Here is a 22,376-nt window from a genome sequence, read left to right as displayed (position 1 = left end):
AAACTCCTGGAACACAGAAAGGAAATCGCCGCACACTGCTGCTCATGTTCCCATGTGACATTTATTTACAACGTTTCGACCCTTAGATCTTCATCAGGCATCCGTATCCCAGGTGGGCGTGGAAGGTCCTTTATATAGGGGCAGTACTCAGTGACATCACTTCCTGAAACAGGAGGTTAAAAAATGTATAACATAGGTTCACAATATTAACAGTCAATGTATCAAAATATATAATCATAGACAGAGAATGTGATCAATATTTACAGTAATATACATGGACATACAATATTCAATTAGGATATCCATAATCATCTCATCATGTACACTAGCCTAACCGCACATCCTGCCAGTACTGTATTGGCAAGCTGTTGGCTAGAGCTCATCTGCCAAGACCAAAGTTGAACATTGAACTTTCGATTTTTATTAGGTACATGAAAACGTAGCGAAAAAGTACATTTTGTGTGCACTATGTCATCGCGCACTGATTTTTTCCCCGCAGCAAGCCAGTTTGGTTAAAACACACCACTTGTGGCGAAATGCGCATATTTCTATATGCATTTGTCTGAATATTCGCATAAAAATCTGTCGCCAATTGGATGGAAACCTAGCTAATTATACCAATTTATGTGTGTCTGATTCTCTCTGTTATGGCAGTTTTGCTTTCAAAAACGTGGTGGTGTGGAATCTGAGAGTATGCGATCAAACTGTTTTATGTTGTTTATAACAATGCTGAAAATATATTGTTTAAGATTATTTTATTGGACACTGAATTCAAATGGTAGGCTTAATTACGTTTTCCAAATGACCGCTCTCAACAAATGAAGTCAGCAGCTTTGTTTAGACTAAACGACCAGTAGGACTAGCCTACGGTCAAATAGACTACTACCCTTTGTGTTTTTGTTCCACAGAGCCCCAGCTGAGGATTTCTTAACTGGAACCGCTTTATGGAATCTGCTATTTCGAAAGAGAACTAGCGTGGCGTTGTTCTGCTGAGTTGAAGTTTCATTGTGGGATTTCCAAACCCAAGACAGGGCTCTATCTCCATGAGCCCGAAAACGGCAAAACAAGTGACAAAAGAGGAAAAGGAACATGCAACCAGAGGTGAGTAAGTAGCCTACTTAAATTACAGAATTTATGTAGCTTTTTGGAACGCTTTATACGTCACTTTAACTGAAATTTAGGGGTTTAACATAATGCCGGTTAATTATCTTTTAATTAGACTAATTCAGTCCCCTCGTCAATAATTGAATATCACAACGGTTTTGACTATTAATAAGGCTATCTAAACACAGTCGATACAATTATACAAATAACAGGGGGAAACGACTGGATAAAAATGTGAACAGTGTAGGCTAAACAGAATATTCACTGTGCATGGATTTGAGCAGTGGCGAGAATATGACCGTATGGGCGTGAAACGAGAGAGAGACACCCAGTCTGTTATGCCAACTGTAAGTGCCATAACAGACAAGAAACAGAAGAGCAAGTAGACCGCGAGCTCTCATAATAACCTCACAGTTAGACATTAGAAGAAAAAAAAGTTCATTCATAGCATTCATATGATTTCAGGAAATTAGGACAATAAAAGCACATAATGCCATCAGATTACATTGCCATAACTTTTAATAATAGGCTAAATGTAATTAAAAATACATATTTAATCATGGTGAGCACTGCAGGCACCTCAGAGACTCCAGGTWATTTTTTTATTTATTTTTATTTTTTTATTTAACCTTTATTTAACCAGGTAGGCAAATTGAGGACACGTTCTCATTTACAATTGCGACCTGGCCAAGATAAAGCAAAGCAGTTCGACACATACAACAACACATAGTTACACATGGAGTAAAACAAACATATAGTCAATAATACAGTGAAAAAAAATAAGTCTATATACAATGTGAGCAAGTGAGGTGAGATAAGGGAGGTGAAGGCAAACAAATATATGTATAAATAAATAAAAATATAAAAGGCCATGGAGGCGAAGTGAATACAACACAGCAAGTAAAATAAAAACTAAAAAAACACTGGAATAGTTGGTTTGCAGTGGAAGAAAGCGCAAAGTAGAGACAGAAATAATGGGGTGCAAAGGAGCAAAATAAATAAATAAATAAATACAGTAGGTAAAGAGGTAGTTGTTTGGGCTAAATTATAGATGGGCTATGTACAGGTGCAGTAATCTATGAGCTGCTCTGACAGCTGGTGCTTAAAGCTAGTGAGGGAGATAAGTGTTTCCAGTTTTCAGAGATTTTTGTAGTTCGTTCCAGTCATTGGCAGCAGAGAACTGGAAGGAGAGGCGTCCAAAGGAAGAATTGGTTTTGGGGTGACTAGAGAGATATACCTGCTGGAGCGCGTGCTACAGGTAGGTGCTGCTATGGTGACCAGCGAGCTGAGATAAGGGGGGGACTTTACCTAGCAGGGTCTTGTAGATGACCTGGAACCATGGGGTTTGGCGACGAGTATGAAGCGAGGGCCAGCCAACGAGAGTGTACAGGTCGCAGTGGTGGGTAGTATATGGGGCTTTGGTGACAAAACGGATGGCACTGTGATAGACTGCATCCAATTTATTGAGTAGGGTTTCGAGGCTATTTTGTAAATGACATCACCGAAGTCGAGGCATTTGGTAGGATGGTCAGTTTTTACAAGGGTATGTTTGGCAGCCATGAGTAAAGGATGCTTTGTTGCGGAATAGGAAGCCAATTCTAGATTTTGACTTTGGATTGGCAGATGTTTGATGTGAGTCTGGAAGGAGAGTATTACACGTCTAACCAGACACCTAGGTATTTGTAGTTGTCCACATATTCTCAAGTCAAGCCGTCCAGAGTAGTGATGGTTGGACAGGCGGGCAGGTGCCAGGAGAGCGATCGGTTGAAGAGCACTGCATTTAGTTTTACGTTGTATTTAAGAGCAATTGGAGGCCACGGAAGGAGAGTTGTATGGCATTGAAGCTCGCCTGGAGGGTTGTTAACACAGTGTCAAAAGAAGGGCCAGAATATACAGAATAGTGTCGTCTGCGTAGAGGTGGATCAGAGAATCACCAGCAGCAAGATCGACATCATTGATGTATACAGAGAAGAGAGTCGGTCCAAGAATTGAAACCCTGTGGCACCCCCATAGAGACTGCCAGAGCCCGGACAACAGACCCTCCAGCTTTGACACACTGAACTCGATCAGAGAAGTAGTTGGTGAACCAGCGAGGCAATCATTAGAGAAACCAGGCTGTCGAGTCTGCGATGAGGATGTGGTGATTGAGAGAGTCAAAAGCCTGGCCAGGTCAATGAATACGGCCTGCCACAGTATTGTTCCTATCGGATGGCGTTAAGAATATCGTTTATGACCTTGAGGCGTGGCTGAGGTGCACCATGACCAGCTCTGAAACCAGATTAGCATAGCGGCAAGAAGGTATGGTGGGATTCAAAATGGTCGGTAATCTGTTTGTTGACTTGGCTTTCGAAGACCTTTAGAAAGGCAGGGTAGGTAGATATAGGTCTGTAGCTGTTAGGGTCAAGAGTGTCCCCCCTTTGAAGAGGGGATAACCGCAGCTGCTTTCCAATCTTTGGGAATCTCAGACGACACGAAAGAGAGTTGAAGAGCTATTCAGACTCCGGGTAAATCAAAACCAGCCTTATCCAGTAGGATGCAACCAAAACATCTCTCTCTCTCTCCCTCTCTCTCTCTCTCGCTCTCTCTCTCTCTTCTGTTCCTGTCTCTGTCTCTGTCTTCTGTCTCTGTCTCTGTCTCTGTCTCTCGTCTCCTGTTCTCTGTCTTGTCTCTGTCTCTGTCTCCTGTCTCTCTCTCTCTCTCTCTCTCTGGTAAAAGGTTAGATGTCATTTAACCAATTTCTAAGGATCCCAAAGGATCTTGAATTTTTAGACTATGGAGCAGATTAAGTTGGTGTAGACATAAACTAATTAAAGTTTATTCAATCATGTGAATTAAGGAGGTTAAATAAAGTGCAGATAAAGCCATAGAAAGGTTGATAAACATGAGGATTTATATGTTGAGATGATAGAACTTTTAATTGCCTTTTCATTAGAGGAAAGTAACATTTAGGTATCTGTGGTAATGTTTCAGCTCAACATTCATATTGGACATTCCAGACAGACTGTCAAAGGGGTATTGTTTTTCTGTGTCAGACTCCAACATCTTGCATAAACAAATGTTTTTGTATTTTTGTTCCATATGAATTGTTGTGTTAATGCCCTGTTCTATGCTGTAGACATGAAAACAAGTGACTGGCAGGTAATTTTTTCCGAAGTTAATTGACAGTACAAACTACCTTATTCTATATTGTTAGGCGGCAGATGGAGCTCTATCTCTGACCATAGCCACAGCCGGCCCTAGGGCTGCAAAACCGCTGTCTCTCAACGCCCGCTGATCATGTGTGGACACTAACATAGCCATCCTGTCAGCTTATCATCTGCATTAAAGTGTAGGAAGCTGGGGATAAAGTAACTTACCAGAACTTAACTACACACATATGTTTTTCTTTCTGATTGATACAGTTTCACCTTATTCATTTATGCCAACTGATCATTTAGTGCCTGCGGAAAGTATTCAGACACCTTGACTTTTTCCACATTTTGTTAGTTTACAGCCTTATTCTAAAATAGATTATATAAAAAAACATCCTCAGCAATCTACACACAGTACCCCATAATGACAAAGCAAAAAACAGTTTTTTAAAAACGTTTTTTCAAATGTGTGTATATATATATATATATATAAACAAACTGATACCTTATTTACCTAAGTATTCAGATCCTTTGCTATGAGACTTGAAATTGAGCTCAGGTGCATCCTGTTTCCATTGATCATCCTTGAGATGTTTCTACAACTTGGAGTCCACCTGTGGTAAATTCAATTGATTGGACATGATTTGGAAAGGCACACACCTGTCTATATAAGGTCCCACAGTTGACAGTGCATGTCAGAGCTAAAACCAAGCCATGAGGTTAAAGGAATTGTCCGTAGAGCTCCGAGACAGGATTGTGTCATGGCACAGATCTGGGGAAGGGTACCAAAAAAAGTTATGCAGCATTGAAGTTCCCCAAGAACACAGTGGCCTCCATCATTTTTAAATGGATGAAGTTTGGAACCACCAAGACTCTTCCTAGAGCTGGCCGCCCAGCCAAACTGAGCAATCAGGGGAGAAGGGCCTTTGTCAGGGAGGTGACCAAGAACCCAATGGCCACTCCGACAGAGCTCTAGAGTTCCTCTGTGGAGGTGGGAGAACCTTCCAGAAGGACAACCATCTCTGCAGCACTCCACCAATCAGGCATTTATGGTATAGTGGCCAGACGGAAGCCAATCCTCAGTGAAAGGCACAAGACAGCCAGCTTGGAAATTGCCCAAAGGCACCTAAAGATCCTCAGACTATGGAAGAAAAAAAAGAAAAAAGATTGAACTCTTTGGCCTGAATGCGAAGCGTCACTTCTGGATGAAACTTGGSACAATCCCTACAGTGAAGCATGGTGGTGGCAGTATCACGCTGTGGGGATCTTTTTCAGCGGAAGGGACTGGGAGACTAGTCAGGATCGAGGTAAAGATGAACAGAGCAAAGTACAGGGAGATCCTTGATGAAAACTTGCTCCAGAGCACTCAGTACCTCAGACTGGGGCGAGGGTTCACCTTCCAACAGGGAAACAACCCTAAGCACACAGCCAAGACAAAGCAGGAGTGGCTCGGGACAAGTCTCTGAAGTTCCTTGAGTGCCCTGAAAATAGCCGTGCCGCGACGATCCCCATCCAACCTGACAGATTTTGAAAGGATCTGCAGAGAAGAATGGGAGAAACTCCCCTAATACGCTGTCAAAGGTGCTTCAACAAAGTACTGAGTAAAGGGTCTGAATACTTATGTAAATGTGAGACTTTATTTTTTATAAATTAGCAATAATGTCTAAAATCCTGTTTTTGCTTTGTCATTATGGGGTATTGTGTGTAGATTGATGAGGGGAAAAAAAACATTTTAATCAATTTTAGAATAAGGCTGTAACCTAACAAAATGTGGATAAAAGTCAATGGGTCTGAATACTTTCCGAAGGCACTGTATCTCAAAGACAAAGCAAAAGGTATGAGAGGAATCAAGAAGGCTTTTATTGAGGACATTTAAATTCAATTTTGGACCACCCAACCCCCACCCAGCATTTGTACTAAAACCCCTCTGTCCAATGTCCTTCACCACAGGCCCTGCTAGTAAACTTTCACATGACATGAGCTCCATCGACACATGTCTTGGCAGCATACTCACTCATCGTCAGTACTGGCAGTGCCACTTCACATGTTGCAGTCCAAGTGGTGTACATTACATTCAGAAGAAAGATGCTCAGGCAAGAGATAATTAATATTGGTGTTGTTCCTTTATCTTTCAGGATATTCTGCTGTCTCCGGTGAGAGGCTTATAGACATCAATAATGTGTCAGCTTCTCACTGCGTGTACAGTATGTGTATTGGTAGTGCACAATCTAACTCCTACTAACTTTATGGTAGGCTTTACTATAACCACAGCGCGAGATGTCGCCTTAAGTACCCTGGATTATGTTCTGTTGCTGCAGGACTCTAGCTTCTCATCTGTGGATGTGGTGATTATTGAGTCCCCCTGCCATAATACGTGTTACAAAATCTTCTGCTGTCGATTGAAGAAAGCCATCCGAATGGGAAGAGAAATCTCTCCTGAAGGTTTGTCAACAAAAAGGTTATGTTTGCATCTGGTTTGGCTTTTTGATATAGGGCTTTGGGTTTTGCTTGAATTCAAGCTTTCCTTTGAATGACATGTTGATGTCATTCACCAGGATTATTATGTCCCCTTTCACAGCAGTGGAATCCCCTACCCCCAGCCTGCATGCCCCCCCACCKACCCACCCACCCATTACTGCAGTATACAGAGTACATTACTCAGTTTTATTACTCTTACATGCATGTGTGCGCTTGTGCAATATAGCTGAATGGGCTGTAAAAAGAAGTATTGCCATGTACAGTATTTGATCGACTCTTTCAGAAATGGATCTGATTCTGAATGTTGCAAACACAAAGATTCTACCACAACTGCATTCATATTCTGCACTCCACACAAAAAAAATATATGCTTCTGATGATGATGATGATGATGATGATTTTATTGATGTGATGATGACCCTTGCTAGACACAACAAACTGCCAACATCCAGAACAGATTAGATTCTGATTCCTTCTGCCCTGCCCTCAAGTGCTTCACAACAATCACCTTGGATTTCACAACTGAGTTGGTGTCTCTCTTCTGCATATCCGTGTCTCAATGGTGCTGGATGCAGCACAGTAAACCTTCAATTATTTTTACCTTCATGGGAGAAGTACTAAGTGATGATGTCTTGTAACACATTATATGAACGTGTGCAGAGCTCTAAGCCTGTATTCATAAAGCTTCTCAGAGCTCTGGGCCCGTATTCATAAAGCGTCTCAGAACTCTGGGCCCGTATTCATAAAGTGACTCAGAGCTCTGGGCCCGTATTCATAAAGTGACTCAGAGCTCTGGGCCCGTATTCATAAAGCGTCTCAGAGCTCTGGGCCCGTATTCATAAAGCGTCTCAGAGCTCTGGGCCCGTATTCATAAAGTGTCTCAGAGCTCTGGGTCTGTATTCATAAAGTGTCTCAGAGCTCTGGGCCCGTATTCATAAAGTGACTCAGAGCTCTGGGTCTGTATTCATAAAGCGTCTCAGAACTCTGGGCCCGTATTCATAAAGTGTCTCAGAGCTCTGGGCCTGTATTCATAAAGTGACTCAGAGCTCTGGGTCTGTATTCATAAAGTGTCTCAGAGCGCTGGGCCCGTATTCATAAAGTGTCTCAGAGCTCTGGGTCTGTATTCATAAAGCGTCTCAGAGTCGGGGTGCTTCTAGGATCAGATTCCCCCTGTCCATATAATCTTAATCAAAAAGGCAAAACTGATCCTTGATCAGTACTTTATGAGGGAGAGGTAGAGGTCACTCCTATTTAACTTTCATTTGGCTCCATCTACTGGAGAGTATTCAAGTATAAAGAGTGACAACTCAACAGAGAGAAGTTACCATCAGTTTGTGARGCTCATGCTGCAGATAACATAGCTCTCCCTTTGATGCTGGTGTCCCTGATATAGCCTACCTTGCAAATACAATATGTAGACTAAAGGWTTGGAATTGGATTGGAAAATAATGCCCTTGCCCTGAGATGAGATTATGGGAAATTGTTTCTGGAAGCTGACTATTGTTTCTACCTTGAAGCTTTTCCCAATGACTGGAGATGATTATGTTTGTAAGATTGGTCAGTTAGTCTTTAGAACGTTACCTAATAATATACAGGGTCATAATATGCCTGCTTCATATAGATTGTCGTTTATATATTAAATAGCCTTTTCCCTGGACTAATTAGGACTGATTTTAATCTAATTRTTGAAAAGCTAATTTTATTTTGATAATTTCTCTAATGCAAAACCGTTATGATTCACCATGATGACGACCATCTTCATGTATAAACAGATTATTTGGGGTCGTAACAGGATGGATGCTAATATAATCGTCCAGCGAAGTAGGCTTAGGAACACTCTTCTTTATTACTTCAGTATCTTATTAGCTGCTGATCAAATCTTTAAGGGTGGGGGATTGCTTTGCTTCCGTTTTCTTTCCTTGCCTGTTTTACTAATGTTGTAGGAGAATTGTATGTAATGGAGACCTGCGGTCTATTGGATGTTTATCAATTCAGCCATGAAGACATCAATGTCACAGTCCATAACATTCGCCATTTACAGTATTTTTAACGCCAGGGTGAATAAAATGAACATTTGCCATAACAATGGATAGACTTCTAAGCCATTATAGGCTATTTGATGTTTGTAAAGGGGTTCCCTTATCTTCCCACACACCAGCGTAGGCTACAGTGGCCCAGTAATGGACGTTTTTGGCCGATCAGCGATGCCTTGGGATAAATCATTAATGAGCATTCCTGAAGACATAATGGCCTTCCACTAATGCGTTATAATGATCTCCTATCACAACCACGTGCACGGATTTAATGGATGGAATGCCTTTGAGAATTCTCCGTTTAAACTTCGAAAAGTCCTCTCCCCTTTCACTGTGCATATCGGGAAGAGCTAAAACATTAACACAGAGCTCCTCCTTGGCTCCGCGAAGCATGACTTTCCCTCTCCGGAGATCAACATCAGGTGCGCTCATTTAAATACATTTTATTATTAAAAGATAGACTAATCTTTATGTTTTTAAAATAAAATACATAAAAAGGCGTTTTGTTTTGGAAGGAGGCCCAGGTCAATTCAATCAAATATTAGGCCAAGCCTACTGATGCCCTCGCCTAATGCTCCTGTAAGCATGGATTGAAGTAGTCCCCCCAACCCGGTGCTGATCTTAACGGTTACGGTCCAAAGAGCTGATGTAGTGACATTCCCTGTCGAATATAATTGAATAGGTGTTTCACAGAAATAGAAGTGTACTTTTGCGCTGTCCAAGGTGCTGAAGTTATAAGTGACGCTCCCTGTCCAAGGTGCTGAATTAAGTGACGCTCCCTGTCCAAGGTGCTGACGTTATAAGTGATACATTTGTTTGCTTTCCTGCGATATTTAATGTAAACAAAATGGATCTGTTCAAAGTTTAGTTGTTGTTTGTGCGGTTGTTATTTTAACTGTTGACAAGAGATTGCAAGAATGTTTAGTAATGTGTGAGTGATTCTTTTATGAAATGCAGGTGGCGCAATTGAAGACATTATCTGGCCAATATCTTCAGCAAAGGTCCAAAGAGAGAGGGGAATTGAACACCAAAGGAAAGGAAACTGATAATCAAAACAACGAGATTTATAGCACGAATGAAGCAACCTAGACCTATAATTTTATGGAATTATATCGCCAAATACTAAAACGGTTATAATAGGGGAAAGTTATAATAATCTATGGGTAAATGTTTATTTCACATTCAGTTTCAATCACAAATAGTATTGCTTATGCTTTAATTATTAATCAAAATAAAACTAGGAGTCGTCACTCATTGATCCCCTATCAACTTTCATAATTTTTTTAGGGCAAATCATACTCAAATCAACTTTTTGTTATTGTTGATGTCGTTGACGTTGTTGTTGTTATTGCCGTTTTATTTGTACTCTTCTTATTTTATTATATTGGATGAAAGGTTAATTCAATGTAGGATAGGCCTAAATGCCGCCAAATCCGACACCACAACAAAACTTCAATGCATTTCAATCTGATGACAGATGTGGTTGTTACCTGACTCAACAGAGGCAACAGACAGATGTTACCCCAAGATGAAGACCCCCCCCAACGTCTTTCATGAGTCCGAGCTTATGTTGTCAGCGCTTCGGAAAGCACCAATTTAAGCCTCTCGAAAGTATAGGCTATTATGRAGATTCACTTCACATGGCCGCAGCCCTATTGGAGAGGCGACAGGGGAGCTGAATGAGCTTAATCTGCCGGAAAACAAGTTCGTTTTTAGCAGAAAGCACTAATCTAGGAACACCTCCCTCCCCTGATTATTTTGCCATGAGACCATAGGGTGCTATCAGTGATCTTCTGTTCTCCCTGGATTTATATGATGCGACGTTTTCTTTCTGTGTTTTGCATCAGCGTCTCATGCCTTGCCTGTCACATGCCGATATTCAGTTACGAAGATGCCTGCAAAAAGCGCCCGCAGTTTCTCCTAATGTATTTTGTTCAGACTCCTATGCCGCAATTCATATCGCAGAGATGGAGAGGTGGAAGGAATAGTAGCGGAATCTCTGCACCAAAATGAGGCAAGACCTCCCCCTCTCGCTCCCCCTCTCGCTCCCTCTCTCTCTCCCTCTCTCTCGCCATAGCCTAACATATATGAGTGTTATACCACGTGGCGCCAACAGCCTTTACTGTAAGTCATACTGTAGGTTATGTGGCATTGGCTCCAAAGCTGAGGAGAGGATTGCTTGCGGTTGCTGCATTAATGGCACACACAACTATGACAAGAGTTGTTTCATTGATTGAAAAGCATTTTGAGGACTGCATTTTTCTCACGAAGGGTGGATGGATGCATCACAGCGGGTGTGCACGCATGAGAAGCTGCAGTGATCAACAACAAATCGAATGTATAAATTGGAGAGACTAGCTGTTGATTCACAGCTGAAGGCGCACGAGCCCATTGGGCACAGACGTCAATTCAACGTCTATTCCATGTTGGTTCAACGCAATTGCATTGAATTGGCATTGAATTGCCGTGGAAACAACGTTGATTAAACCAGTGTGTGTCAGTGAGAGGTTTGTCTGCTCGGAATATCCAGAATCTTTTTTTTTTCCAGCTGTGACAATAAAACTATAATGACTTTGTTACGCACTTTAAGGATATAATGGAATATTTTGTTTACATAAAAACAATACTGCTTAGATTTCATTGGATAATATTCATTATTTGGTGAGTGGTGAATATAGAATTTTCTTCTGGGACGTTTTTCCATCACTAAACCGCCAAACTGGCTATGGCCGCTGCGATCGCCAGCTCCCTCATTCGGCAAAAGAGGGAGCGGGAGCGGGAGAAGGCGAATGCCTGCCGCTGCGCAAGCAGTCCGAATATTTGCAAAGCAGGGGACAGGGGACCCTGTGAGAAACCGAGCAAGCTGAACGTGTTCTCACGCGTCAAACTCTTTGGCTCTAAGAAACGGAAGAGAATAAGTCGACCAGGTGTGCTCTTGAGTGTGATTTCTCGACATAACACAATAACTGTCATCYTCATAATCATCATCACCACCAACAATTCGAACACCACGAACACTTCCATCCTCTCCCATTTTAAATTTGAAGGCCTCAGAGTAATGGCACCTCTGTCCAAAATGTGATGGTATAGTATAAGAAATACATTATTTGACTATCTATCCATCAAACTGTCGTGATCCTGCAAGTCCACGCACTCATCAATTAATTACCTCACTCTAACACTTAGGACACTGTCATCATCGGAAAAGTGCACAACATATTCACACTGACATGCTTCTGTTGTGCATGATATTATCATCTTAACAAGAATGACATTCAAAGTACAGTGTCAATGTACAGTATCCAGACAGCTAGATCACCTGTTTTTGAAACTATGAATGAGCTTGATATTGCATGGCCAGCCACCACTATCCCAGGTACCCATCACACTGTTTTGGGTTTGTGCCACAGTGTGATGTCTATGGGATGCCTGAGGTTCCTCGGGTAGTTTACTACTGACTGTGTGTGAAGCAGTAGAAAACTAGCTAGTATAATTGGACTATAGACTTGGTATATGTCCAATATCTCCTCTCTTCTTCTCTCTTCCCTCTCCTCCTGTTCTCACATTCTTCCCTGTTGTCTCCACAGAGCCCCAGCTCAAGGGGATAGTGACGAGGCTGTACAGCCGCACAGGCTTCTGCCTTCAGATGCAGGCTGATGGAACCATCGATGGAACCAAGGACGAGGACAACAGCTATGGTAGGACTATGTGTTTTTGACTGTGTTTTTGCCTTGAATTCGTTCAGATTTCAGATTATTGTGATATAGAATTCAAGAAGAGAGAATAGTCAACTTCACCTCTTTTGCTCAATGTTTTCTGTAGCTCTATGTTCGCTATTACATCTCCAGTAGAATGTTTCTCTTATACTGTCTACACGCATAAAAAAAAGGTGCTATCTAGAACCTAAAAGGGTTCTTCGGCTGTCCCTATTGGAGAACCCTTTGAATAACCCTTTTTGGTTTTAGGTAGAACTCTTTTGGTTCCAGGTAGAACCCTTTACACAGAGGGTTCTTCATGGAATCCAAAAGAGTTCTACATGGAACCAAAAATGTTTCTCCTATAGGGACAACAGAAGAACCCTGTTTTCTAAAAGTGTACTACCTACTCTCTCTTTTGTATTCCACATTGCAGCTGTGTTCAACCTCATTCCTGTTGGGCTGCGAGTGGTGGCCATCCAGGGGGTTCAGACCAAGCTCTACCTAGCCATGAACAACGACGGCTTCCTCTACACTTCGGTGAGTCTCACTTTACATTTGAGTCATTTAGCAGACACTCTTATCCAGGGTTAAGTGCCTTGCTCAAGGGCACATCGACAGATTATTCACCTAGTCGGCTCGGGGATTCAAACCAGCAACCTTTCGCTTACTGGCCAAACACTCTTAACTGATAGGCTACCTGCTGACTCCTTTGGGTCTCCTACACACTTCCCAAGTTAGGCTTCCATGTGGCAGGGTGTATATCACATTATAAACATGGTGGTTCGAGCCCTGAATGCTGATTGGCTGACAGCTGTGGTATATCAGATAATATACCACGCTATGACAAAACATTTATTTTTACTGCTATAATTGGTAACCAGTTTATAGTAGCAATAAGGCACCTCGGGAGTTTGTGGTATTGGGGCAATATACAGCGTTGTGTCTTGCCTAAGAACAGCCCTTAGCCGTGGTATATTGGCCATATACCACAAACCCCTGAGTGGCGTTTTTGCTTAAGTATACTACTACCTGTGTTACTGAGCTAATTGATTACGTTGAAGGTCACCTTAACTGCCATGTTAATTATATTTAAGCATCAATTGTTGGTGTGAAAACCAAAGTGACTGGTGTGATGACTAAGGTCAGTAGTTGTGCAGGAGTTGCTGTTGTGAGTGTGGCAGTGGCCACCACATTGTGTATTTAACTTGTAATAGCGATCTTGTCCCTCTGTTTATGTCCCCACTGGTAACCTGGGGGCCATCTTTACGAGAGGGCTGGTTTGTATTCTGGGGAGTTGGAAGTTACCATGGAGACACATGAGCATGGAAATGCTCTCTGAAGTTGGGATTGTTTCAGCTCTGGTGAGGTCATTTAGAAATCTGGATGGAAAAATACAGCTTGGGCTAAATGTTAGACAAGTTGCCTAAAGCCTAGCCTGTGTGCATGTGTGTGTGTGTGTATGATTGGATGTGAGTGTGTGTGTGGGTGTGTGTGTGTGTGTGTGTGTGTGTGTGTGTGTGTGTGTGTGTGTGTGTGTGTGTGTGTGTGTGTGTGTGTGTGTGTGTGTGATTGGATGTGGGTGTGTGTATTATCACCATAGACATTGGTGTCTCTTGCAGAATGAGGTTTTGTATCGATCTTTTCCAATTAAAGTATTGACCTTTGACCTTTGTCTGGCAATTGAATGAGTCTGTGTTTTCAAACTGTGCAGGTGAAAAGTAATCAGCTCACCACAACAATCTGAGCTGTTAGAGTGATGGATGGCTCATGGTGGCTCCTATAGTCTGACATTCCCATCATAGGCCTGTTCACACAGTATAGCAAGCGAGTTTAATTCAGCTCATCAGTCAACGGAGGTTTTCACAACTCAATTCTGAAAGCGACCAGTTGTAAAGGGATCTCTTACTGTAGATTAGCAGCTGGACACTTTGGAGCAGGCCTATGCTGATTAGCAGCTGGACACTTTGGGGCAGGCCTATGCTGCATGAGCAGCTGGACACTTGGAGCAGGCCTATGCTGTGTAGCCAAGCTGGACACTTTGGAGCCAGGCCTATGCTGATTAGCAGCTGGACACTTTGGGCAGGCCTATGCTGATTAGCAGCTGGACACTTTGGGGCAGGCCTATGCTTATTAGGCAGCTGGACACTTTGGAGCAGGCCTATGCTGATTAGCAGCTGGACACTTTGGAGCAGGCCTATGCTGATTTAGCAGCTGGACACTTTGGAGCAGGCCTATGCTGATTAGCAGCTGGACACTTGGAGCAGGCCTATGCTGATTAGCAGCTGACACCTTTGGAGCAGGCCTATGCTGATTAGCAGCTGACACTTTGAGCAGGCCTATGCTGATAGCAGCTGGACACCTTTGAGCAGGCCCTATCTGGCAGTTAGCAGCTGGAACATTTGGGGCAGGCCTATGCTGATTAGCAGCCGGACCTTTGGGGCAGGCCTATGCTATTAGCAGCTGGACACTTTGGAGCCGGCCTATGCTGATTAGCAGCTGGACACTTTGAGCAGGCCTATGCTGATTAGCAGCTGGACACTTTGGAGCAGGCCTATGCTGATTAGCAGTGGACACTTTGGAGCAGGCCTATGCTGATTAGCAGCTGACACTTTGGAGCAGCGCTATGCTGCTTTAGCAGCTGGACACTTGGAGCAGCCTATGCTGATTAGCAGCTGGACACTTTGGAGCAGGCCTATGCTGTTTAGCAGCTGGACACTTTGGAGCAGGCCTATGCTGATTAGCAGCTGGACACTTTGGAGCAGGCCTATGCTCTTTAGCAGCTGGACACTTTGGGGCAGGCCTATGCTGTTTAGCAGCTGGGCACTTTGGGGCAGGCCTATGCTGATTTGTAAGCTGTGCACGTAAAAGGTTCCCAACCATAGAAATGGAATTGGTCCCAACGTTTAGTTCAGCCTTCTGTACTGCTCTGGACAGATTCTGGTAGTGCTTCATGCCAGGTAGTTAGTCCATCCCTTCTGTCCTCATTCACTTCCCTTTGGATATTTGCTATGAATGGATAGCCTGGGTGAGAGTAAAATGGCTGAAACTAAGTGAAGCTTTCTTTCTTTCTCTCCCTTTCTGTTTTTTATCTCTTTATTTCTCTCAAATTCACACTCCTGTCTTTATCGCCTCTCTGTCTCCCTCTTTAGGAACACTTCACCCCGGAGTGTAAGTTCAAGGAGTCAGTGTTTGAGAACTACTACGTGACCTACTCCTCCATGCTCTACAGACAGCAGCAGTCGGGCAGGGCCTGGTTTCTTGGCCTCAATAAAGAGGGAGTCATCATGAAAGGGAACCATGTGAAGAAGAATAAACCATCAGGCCACTTCATCCCCAAGCCACTGAAAGGTGAGTGGGTCTTACTCTAAGGCAGGGGTGGGCAATTCCAGTCCTCGAGGGCCTGATTGGTGTCACAGCTTTGCCCCAGCCCCAGCTAACACACCTGACTCCAATAATCACTTAATCATGATCTTCAGTTTAGAATGACATTTGATTAATCAGCTGTTTGCTAGGGATGGAGAAAAAGTGTGACACCAATCAGGCCCTCGAGGAGTTGCCCATCTCCGCTCTAAGGCGTCCACATGCTTCCCAGCCGAAACAGTTTGGAAGGGTTTGTGCATATATTATGATGATATTTTGTGATGTTTTTGTTTGTTTTGGACTTTTTGGGGGGCTGTTCAGCACACAAACATTTTTCTGGAGACAAGCCGAAGTCGGTAGCTGAAGTCTACGCACCTTCGTTGGTGATTGGTCAACAGTAGGGATTCTTCAATAAAGTCTGTTGTCATTCAACAAGAGACAAAGAATTTTTTCATGCACATTTTTCATTGAGAAATACTGCAGCAAAAATCTTAGATGTAAAATTGCACGACTAAGATCTCCTCGGGAAAAACATCAAAATTAATGACAGCAATTTACATTTCTTGAGTTATCTTAATTCAGACTATTTTGAGGAAGTGTATACTGGCTATGGCGTCTCAAAATGGACAAACTGTAAGGGCCGATGCCGGACAGGAGAAGCAGCTACGGGGAGTCAGACATTTATTCGGGAACAGACAAGGAAACAAGACAGGAACAGCGCCGGAACACGGGTAACACGGACATGAGACAATTAATCCCGAAGCCGGGAACAGAGCTTGGGAACAGACAGATATAGGGAAGGTAATGACACAAGTAATTGAGTCCACGTGAGTTCAATGATCACTGATGCGCATGACGGGGGGAAGGCAGGTGTGCGTACTGATGGTGGCTTAAGTGCGTAATGCTGGAGGAGGAGCGGGAGCAGGCATGACTCAAACAGTACTATTGCCACTTTTTTTCTTATTTTTCAAGCTAATGTCTTTTAAGGGAGTGGAATGGAAGCATGCTGACGCCTTTACTCTGAGAGGCTGTGAGTGGGTCTTACACTGTGTGTGTGTGTGTGTGTGTGTGTGTGTGTGTGTGTGTGTGTGTGTGTGTGTGTGTGTGTGTGTGTGTGTGTGTGTGTGTGTGTGTGTGTGTGTGTGTGTGTTGAAGGTTGTTGGGGTAACTGTTGGAGTTAAGGGCCTTGTTAGAAAGACTCCCCTTAGTATATCGTTGCATTTTACAGAAGAATATCATGTTTGTCAAAGGCTCTGCACAATACAGATAACCAGAGTTGATCTTTACCAAACTTGATACCCTATCTGCTTCTTTGTCTTCCAGTTGCCATGTACAGGGAACCCTCACTCCATGATCTGACCGAGTTCTCCCGCTCCGGCAGCGGTACTCCCACTAAGAGCCGTAGTGCATCAGCCCTGCTGAACGGAGGAGGGAAGACACTGAGCCAGAACGAGCAGTCCACATAGCTGGGGTGGTCAGCGTCAGGTAGAGGGCGGTTCTCACTGTAAGCAGACTCAACTGATCCTCATCAAACTGAACAGGTGGCGAGGAAGCAAATTAGCTTAGCTTAGTGTGTACTGAAACCACTGTGACAGACTATGACATCATCAATTAAATAAATCATGAGCGAGCTTCTGCGGGTCAACTTTGCTATGAACTTCGATACGAAAAGCCATTTTGCTGGTCTGGAATTTATATTCTTCCTTGTATTCTTGAGCATATGTAGTGTATTACCAATGTATATCTCTCTGAAGGTCTTGAGAGGGAGAGTTACTGGTCAGTATTTATGTGGTCCATCAACTGTTGCTTTCATGCCTCCTAAAAAAAGCTTTTTTGTGTGTTTGAGTCCAAGGTGTACATATCTGCAAGCCTTCTGCCTCGTCTACCATAGAAATTGCTTGCCAGCTATACTGATTGCGATCATTTGTTCCTGTGTACCAAAGAGTCAAGCGTATTTCTCTAGTTTTACTCAAGGCAAAGAAAGAAAGAAAGGAAMAAATAAATAAATCGAATCACAAGCATAGGCCATGTCCTCAATCTGTCTTACCTACTACTAGAACTACACACTGTGTAGTGTGTACTAATTGTACTACATACTATTTAGAACGTACTGTTTAGTAAACATTTATGCAGTAAGCAACAAATATCAACATACTAGGCTCACCCATACTGAGAATGCATCATCTAATGCACAATTGCGTTGTTTTCCGACATTCATTCATTTTGGTACAACCCATCCCCCTTTTTTGATTATCAGCTGATATGTTGTCAAACACACGTGAGTCTAAGACAAATCTCTTCCTCAATAGCATGACATCCTGGCATTTAAAGCATACTCCATTTTCAATATGTGTCATACTATGAAACATTCTATTTTCGCCTACCCAATCAGTCTACTAGTTACAACACAAGGAGGTGACGGGTAATCGGACACGGACAATTGTGTGGTCTACAGCAACTTGTTTTAATAATAAAATAGAGAAACAGAGTAGTTGTTTAAAAACTTATGTCAACCCTTTTACAGTATTGTGTCATTAGTAGTCTCCTTTGACAAACTATAAACAACATTTCGTATGGTATTTAGATGTATTCAGTCATTTGTTTGCGTGTGTGTGTGAAAGGATAATAACATAATCCTTGATTTTTTATTTTACCATCAAATGGGGATTATTAGTGAAATTGAGGGCTCTTACAGATTAAATGATTGTTTGTATTCTCCTGCATTGTTTCCCCCCCCTGGAGCCGAATAGATGCTTATGTCTATCATTTTGATTGATTGATTGATTGACACTATTATTGCATGGGAGACTGTGGACCTCTGGGAAATAGCAGCATGATGTACTGTAGGTCTACTTTGCTTATTATCTACCTGTTTTGGACCCTGTGCTCCAGTCTATACCAGACTACAAGTGAATGATCCACAGAGCACAGATACACTTTTAATCTGGTACCTTCTTGCAGTAGGTTATTTGTTGTTCTAACGAAAATGCACTGAATAAAATGTTTATAAGGAAATACGATTTTTGTTAAATTGTGCTTTATTTTTTGTCCTTCTTTCCCACCTGTTGATATTGGCTCCACCCCGGGCATGAAAGGGTTATTAATTAATCCATCATCATCAACACCATCATATGGATGGAATAGCTAGATCATCATCAATTAATCCCTAGGGAACTGGGCCCATACACAAAGCTTCTCAGAGTAGGAGTGCTGATCCAGGACCAGTTTTGTATTTTAATCATAATGAATAAGATTATATGGGCAGGGGGGACCTGATCCTAGATCAGGACTCTTGCTCTGAGATGATTTGTGAATGAATGTGATTAGGCCATTTTGCTGTGGTGCTAGCTAGAATGATGCCTCACATGTTGAAATCCAAGGCCTTCTCAACAGGAGAGTGACTGAGCCAATCAGAGTGGAGCTCAACTCTAGAGCTCTGCTTGAGATAGTATAGACAGTACAAACACTATTATAAATGAGAGAGATGGAGAGGGGGGGGGGAGAGGGTGCAGGAGAAATCGTGCAGCCTAAAGAACATTTGGTAGAGCATGTTTATTCGCCATAGAAAGAAAGAAATGCAGTACAAATGTGGGGCGAGCTCTTCAGTGCAGGGTGGGTGGAGAAAGCATAGCAGCACATGGTAAAAAACAGCAGTAGTGGGCTGCGGGTCCTGACAGAGATCATTATAGCGTCGGTCTTTTTAATGCTGCGGGTGGGAGAGGGCGGTCAGACCGACGACTTTGGAATGACAATATATTTTGTTGTCCTGCAGTTTATTTGTAAACGGTTGTCTTCCTGATTTGTATCCGTTAGCCTACGCCTATGTATTGTATTAAAAGCACACCTTTGTCGCAATTATTCACACACTCAGAATTCTCTGCTTCAACTTCAATAGCCTACCTCTCCTCTCAACGTCGTCTCTACCTCTCCCCTCAACGTCGTCTCTACCTCTCCTCTCAACGTCGTCTCTACCTCTCCTAGTTGGGCGTGCGAGATCAAGCGCGCGTAGTAGCCTATATGTGTGGTTTCATTGAAATAGAGTAGGCTGCCTATGCATGGGCGGAGAATCACGTGGCAGTTACCTTTCCAAGGAAATTAACTTAAATATGATTAGACTAGTTTACTACAGTGTCTTAAATGTTGATAATGGAAAGAAGTGCAGGGCGCTCAACCGACGTGAGCCGAGGTGCAATCCAAAATTGTGATCATTAGAAAGGAGAAGTCGCAGGACGCGCAATGACCACTATAGTGAGCTTTGCGCCTTTTTATTTTCAATAAATATTGATTACCCATTTATTTGTCTCTGACTGAAAATCGTCCCGCTCCTAAAAGGTAGGCTATATCATAAACAGTTGAAGTCGGAAGTTTACATACACCTTAGCCAAATACATTTAAACTCAGTTTTTCACAATTCCTGACATTTAATCCCAGTAAAAATTCCCTGTTTTAGGTCAGGTAGGATCTTATTTTAAGAATGTGAAATGGCAGAATAATAGTAGAGAGAATTATTTATTTCAGCTTTTATTTCTTTCATCACATTCCCAGTGGGTCAGAAGTTTACATACACTCAATTAGTATTCAGTAGCATTGCCTTTAAATTGTTTAACTTAGGTCAAACGTTTCGGGTAACCTTCCACAAGCTTCCCACAATAAGTTGGGTGAATTTTGGCCCATTCCTCCTGACAGAGCTGGTGTAACTGAGTCAGGTTTGTAGGCCTCCTTGCTTGCACACACTTTTTCAGTTCTGCCCACACATTTTCTATAGGATTGAGGTCAGGGCTTTGTGATGGCCACTCCAATACCTTGACTTTGTTGTCCTTAAGCCATTTTGCCACAACTTTGGAAGTATGCTTGGGGTCATTGTCCATTTGGAAGACCCATTTGCGACCAAGCTTTAACTTCCTGACTGATGTCTTGAGATGTTGCTTCAATATATCCACATCAATTCCCTTCCTCATGATGCCATCTATTTTGTGAAGTGCACCAGTCCCTCCTGCAGCAAAGCACCCCCACAAAATGATGCTGCCACCACCATGCTTCCCGGTTGGGATGGTGTTCTTCGGCTTGCCAGCCTCCCCCTTTTTCCTCCAAACACGAAGCTGGTCATTATGGCCAAACAGACTCCAACCTAAGTGTATGTAAACTTTTGACTTATCTTCCCAAGGAAATGTACTTCCTAAATATGATTAGGCTATAGTTTACTACATTGGCAAGAAATACATATTGCTCACCCATATTTTCTCCGTCTGACAATCGCCCACTCCTAAAACCTAGGCTATAAAAATAGCTAAAAAGAAAGTGCAACTCTGCACTCTTCAAAATACGTCTAGCATATTGGTTGATTTAGCCATGTAAAACAGATAACCAAATATAATGGGCCACTTGATTAGCCGAATACAATGGMCCACTTGAGAATCTCTGGTAACTTAACCTACTTGTTAGTTTTTATTTGTTGCACATTAATGATATTGCCTATAGGGCGCAATATTTCTTGGGACCATGGCTGGCAAGTGAGCTACGTGACATACGCCTAAAWTAACATTGCGGGTCTGCGTTTGGGTTGGGGACCAGTTCTTGCGTTTAGGGGGTGGGAGTCGCACAGAAAGCCAGCGGGTGTGGGCGGGAGCGAGATGAAGAAATCAGTCCCGCACAGACCTCTACACAACAGGGACTGACTGAGACTCTGGGCTTATAGACCTCCTGCATTGGTAACGATTATGGTATTGATGACAACAGAGAGAACAGCGCACATCCTTGACAGCAATCAATAGATGGAGCTATAGCCCTGGTTTGAAGGATAAGGTAAACATGCAACACGTGCAAGAGCAATGAATAATATACCAACCTTATCAATCACTCTTGAGGGGTCAATAAAGGGTCAATGGTAGGGAGAAGGGAACGTAATGTATCTGTTACATTTCTAAGCCAATGAGAATTCCATCTAGATAGCCATTACTAATAGGAGATACATATCACATGTCATGTAATGGATATCTAAATGGCCTACTCATTGACAGCTTAAGAGTGACTGATAAGAGTGGGATATTATTCACTGCTCTGGCCTGTGTGGCATGCTTGCCTTATCCTTGATGCTCATGACAATGGCTTACTTCCAACAATAATTGCATAATTGCAGATGAAGGGCCATGCTGTGGTACTTGCTAAGATCCTAACCCCTCAACCTCTGATCTGTTACTGGCCATTCATTTGACCCCTGCTGTAACGCTTGTCGTGGTTGGAAGAAGAGGAGGACCAATGCGCAGCGTGGTAAGTGTCCATATTGATTGAATAAGAATAATGAACACTGAACAAAAACAATAAAATGACAAACAAACAGTCCTGTACGGTAAAGCAAAACACAGAACAGAAAATATAATCACCCACCAAAACACAATGAAAAACAGGCTACCTAAATATGGCTCCCAATCAGAGACAACGACTGACACCTGCCTCTGATTGAGAACCATACTAGGCCAAACACATAGAAATAGAACAATAGAACAAAAACATAGCAAAAACAACATAGAATGCCCACCCCAACTCACGCCCTGACCAAACTAAAATAAAGACAT

At 42.6% G+C, this 22,376-nt stretch overlaps 1 protein-coding gene across 5 annotated transcripts; it reads left to right on the top strand.

Annotated features, from left to right (window-relative positions):
• Positions 1 to 912: 912 nt before the first annotated feature.
• LOC111964355 (fibroblast growth factor 13) lies at positions 913 to 18,819 on the top strand. Of its 5 annotated transcripts, XM_023988226.1 has the most exons (6): positions 913 to 1,101; positions 6,554 to 6,677; positions 12,334 to 12,444; positions 12,878 to 12,981; positions 15,594 to 15,792; positions 17,128 to 18,819. In XM_023988226.1, the coding sequence occupies exons 1-6, from the start codon at positions 1,090 to 1,092 to the stop codon at positions 17,268 to 17,270; spliced, it is 693 nt and encodes a 230-aa protein (XP_023843994.1). In that variant the 5' UTR covers positions 913 to 1,089; the 3' UTR covers positions 17,271 to 18,819. The 5 variants fall into 5 exon arrangements, with proteins under 5 accessions (XP_023843994.1, XP_023843995.1, XP_023843997.1 ...); XM_023988227.1 differs by lacking the exon at positions 6,554 to 6,677; XM_023988229.1 differs by lacking the exon at positions 6,554 to 6,677 and having other exon boundaries at positions 913 to 1,105.
• The last annotated feature ends 3,557 nt before the right edge of the window (positions 18,820 to 22,376 follow it).

This window comes from Salvelinus sp. IW2-2015, linkage group LG5 (genome assembly GCF_002910315.2).
Source record: "Salvelinus sp. IW2-2015 linkage group LG5, ASM291031v2, whole genome shotgun sequence".
Classification (NCBI taxonomy): domain Eukaryota; kingdom Metazoa; phylum Chordata; class Actinopteri; order Salmoniformes; family Salmonidae; genus Salvelinus; species Salvelinus sp. IW2-2015.
Note: the sequence above shows the minus strand (reverse complement) of the source record. Positions and strands in the feature narration are given on the sequence as shown.

Excerpts from the sequence above, each read along its gene's own strand:
- LOC111964355 (XM_023988225.2), top strand. The coding sequence starts at position 11,472 with ATGGCCGCTGCGATCGCCAGCTCCCTCATTCGGCAAAAGAGGGAGCGG. Across the intron at positions 12,445-12,877 it reads GGACGAGGACAACAGCTATG|CTGTGTTCAACCTCATTCCT; the intron begins GTAGGACTATGT and ends TCCACATTGCAG. Across the intron at positions 15,793-17,127 it reads CATCCCCAAGCCACTGAAAG|TTGCCATGTACAGGGAACCC; the intron begins GTGAGTGGGTCT and ends TTTGTCTTCCAG.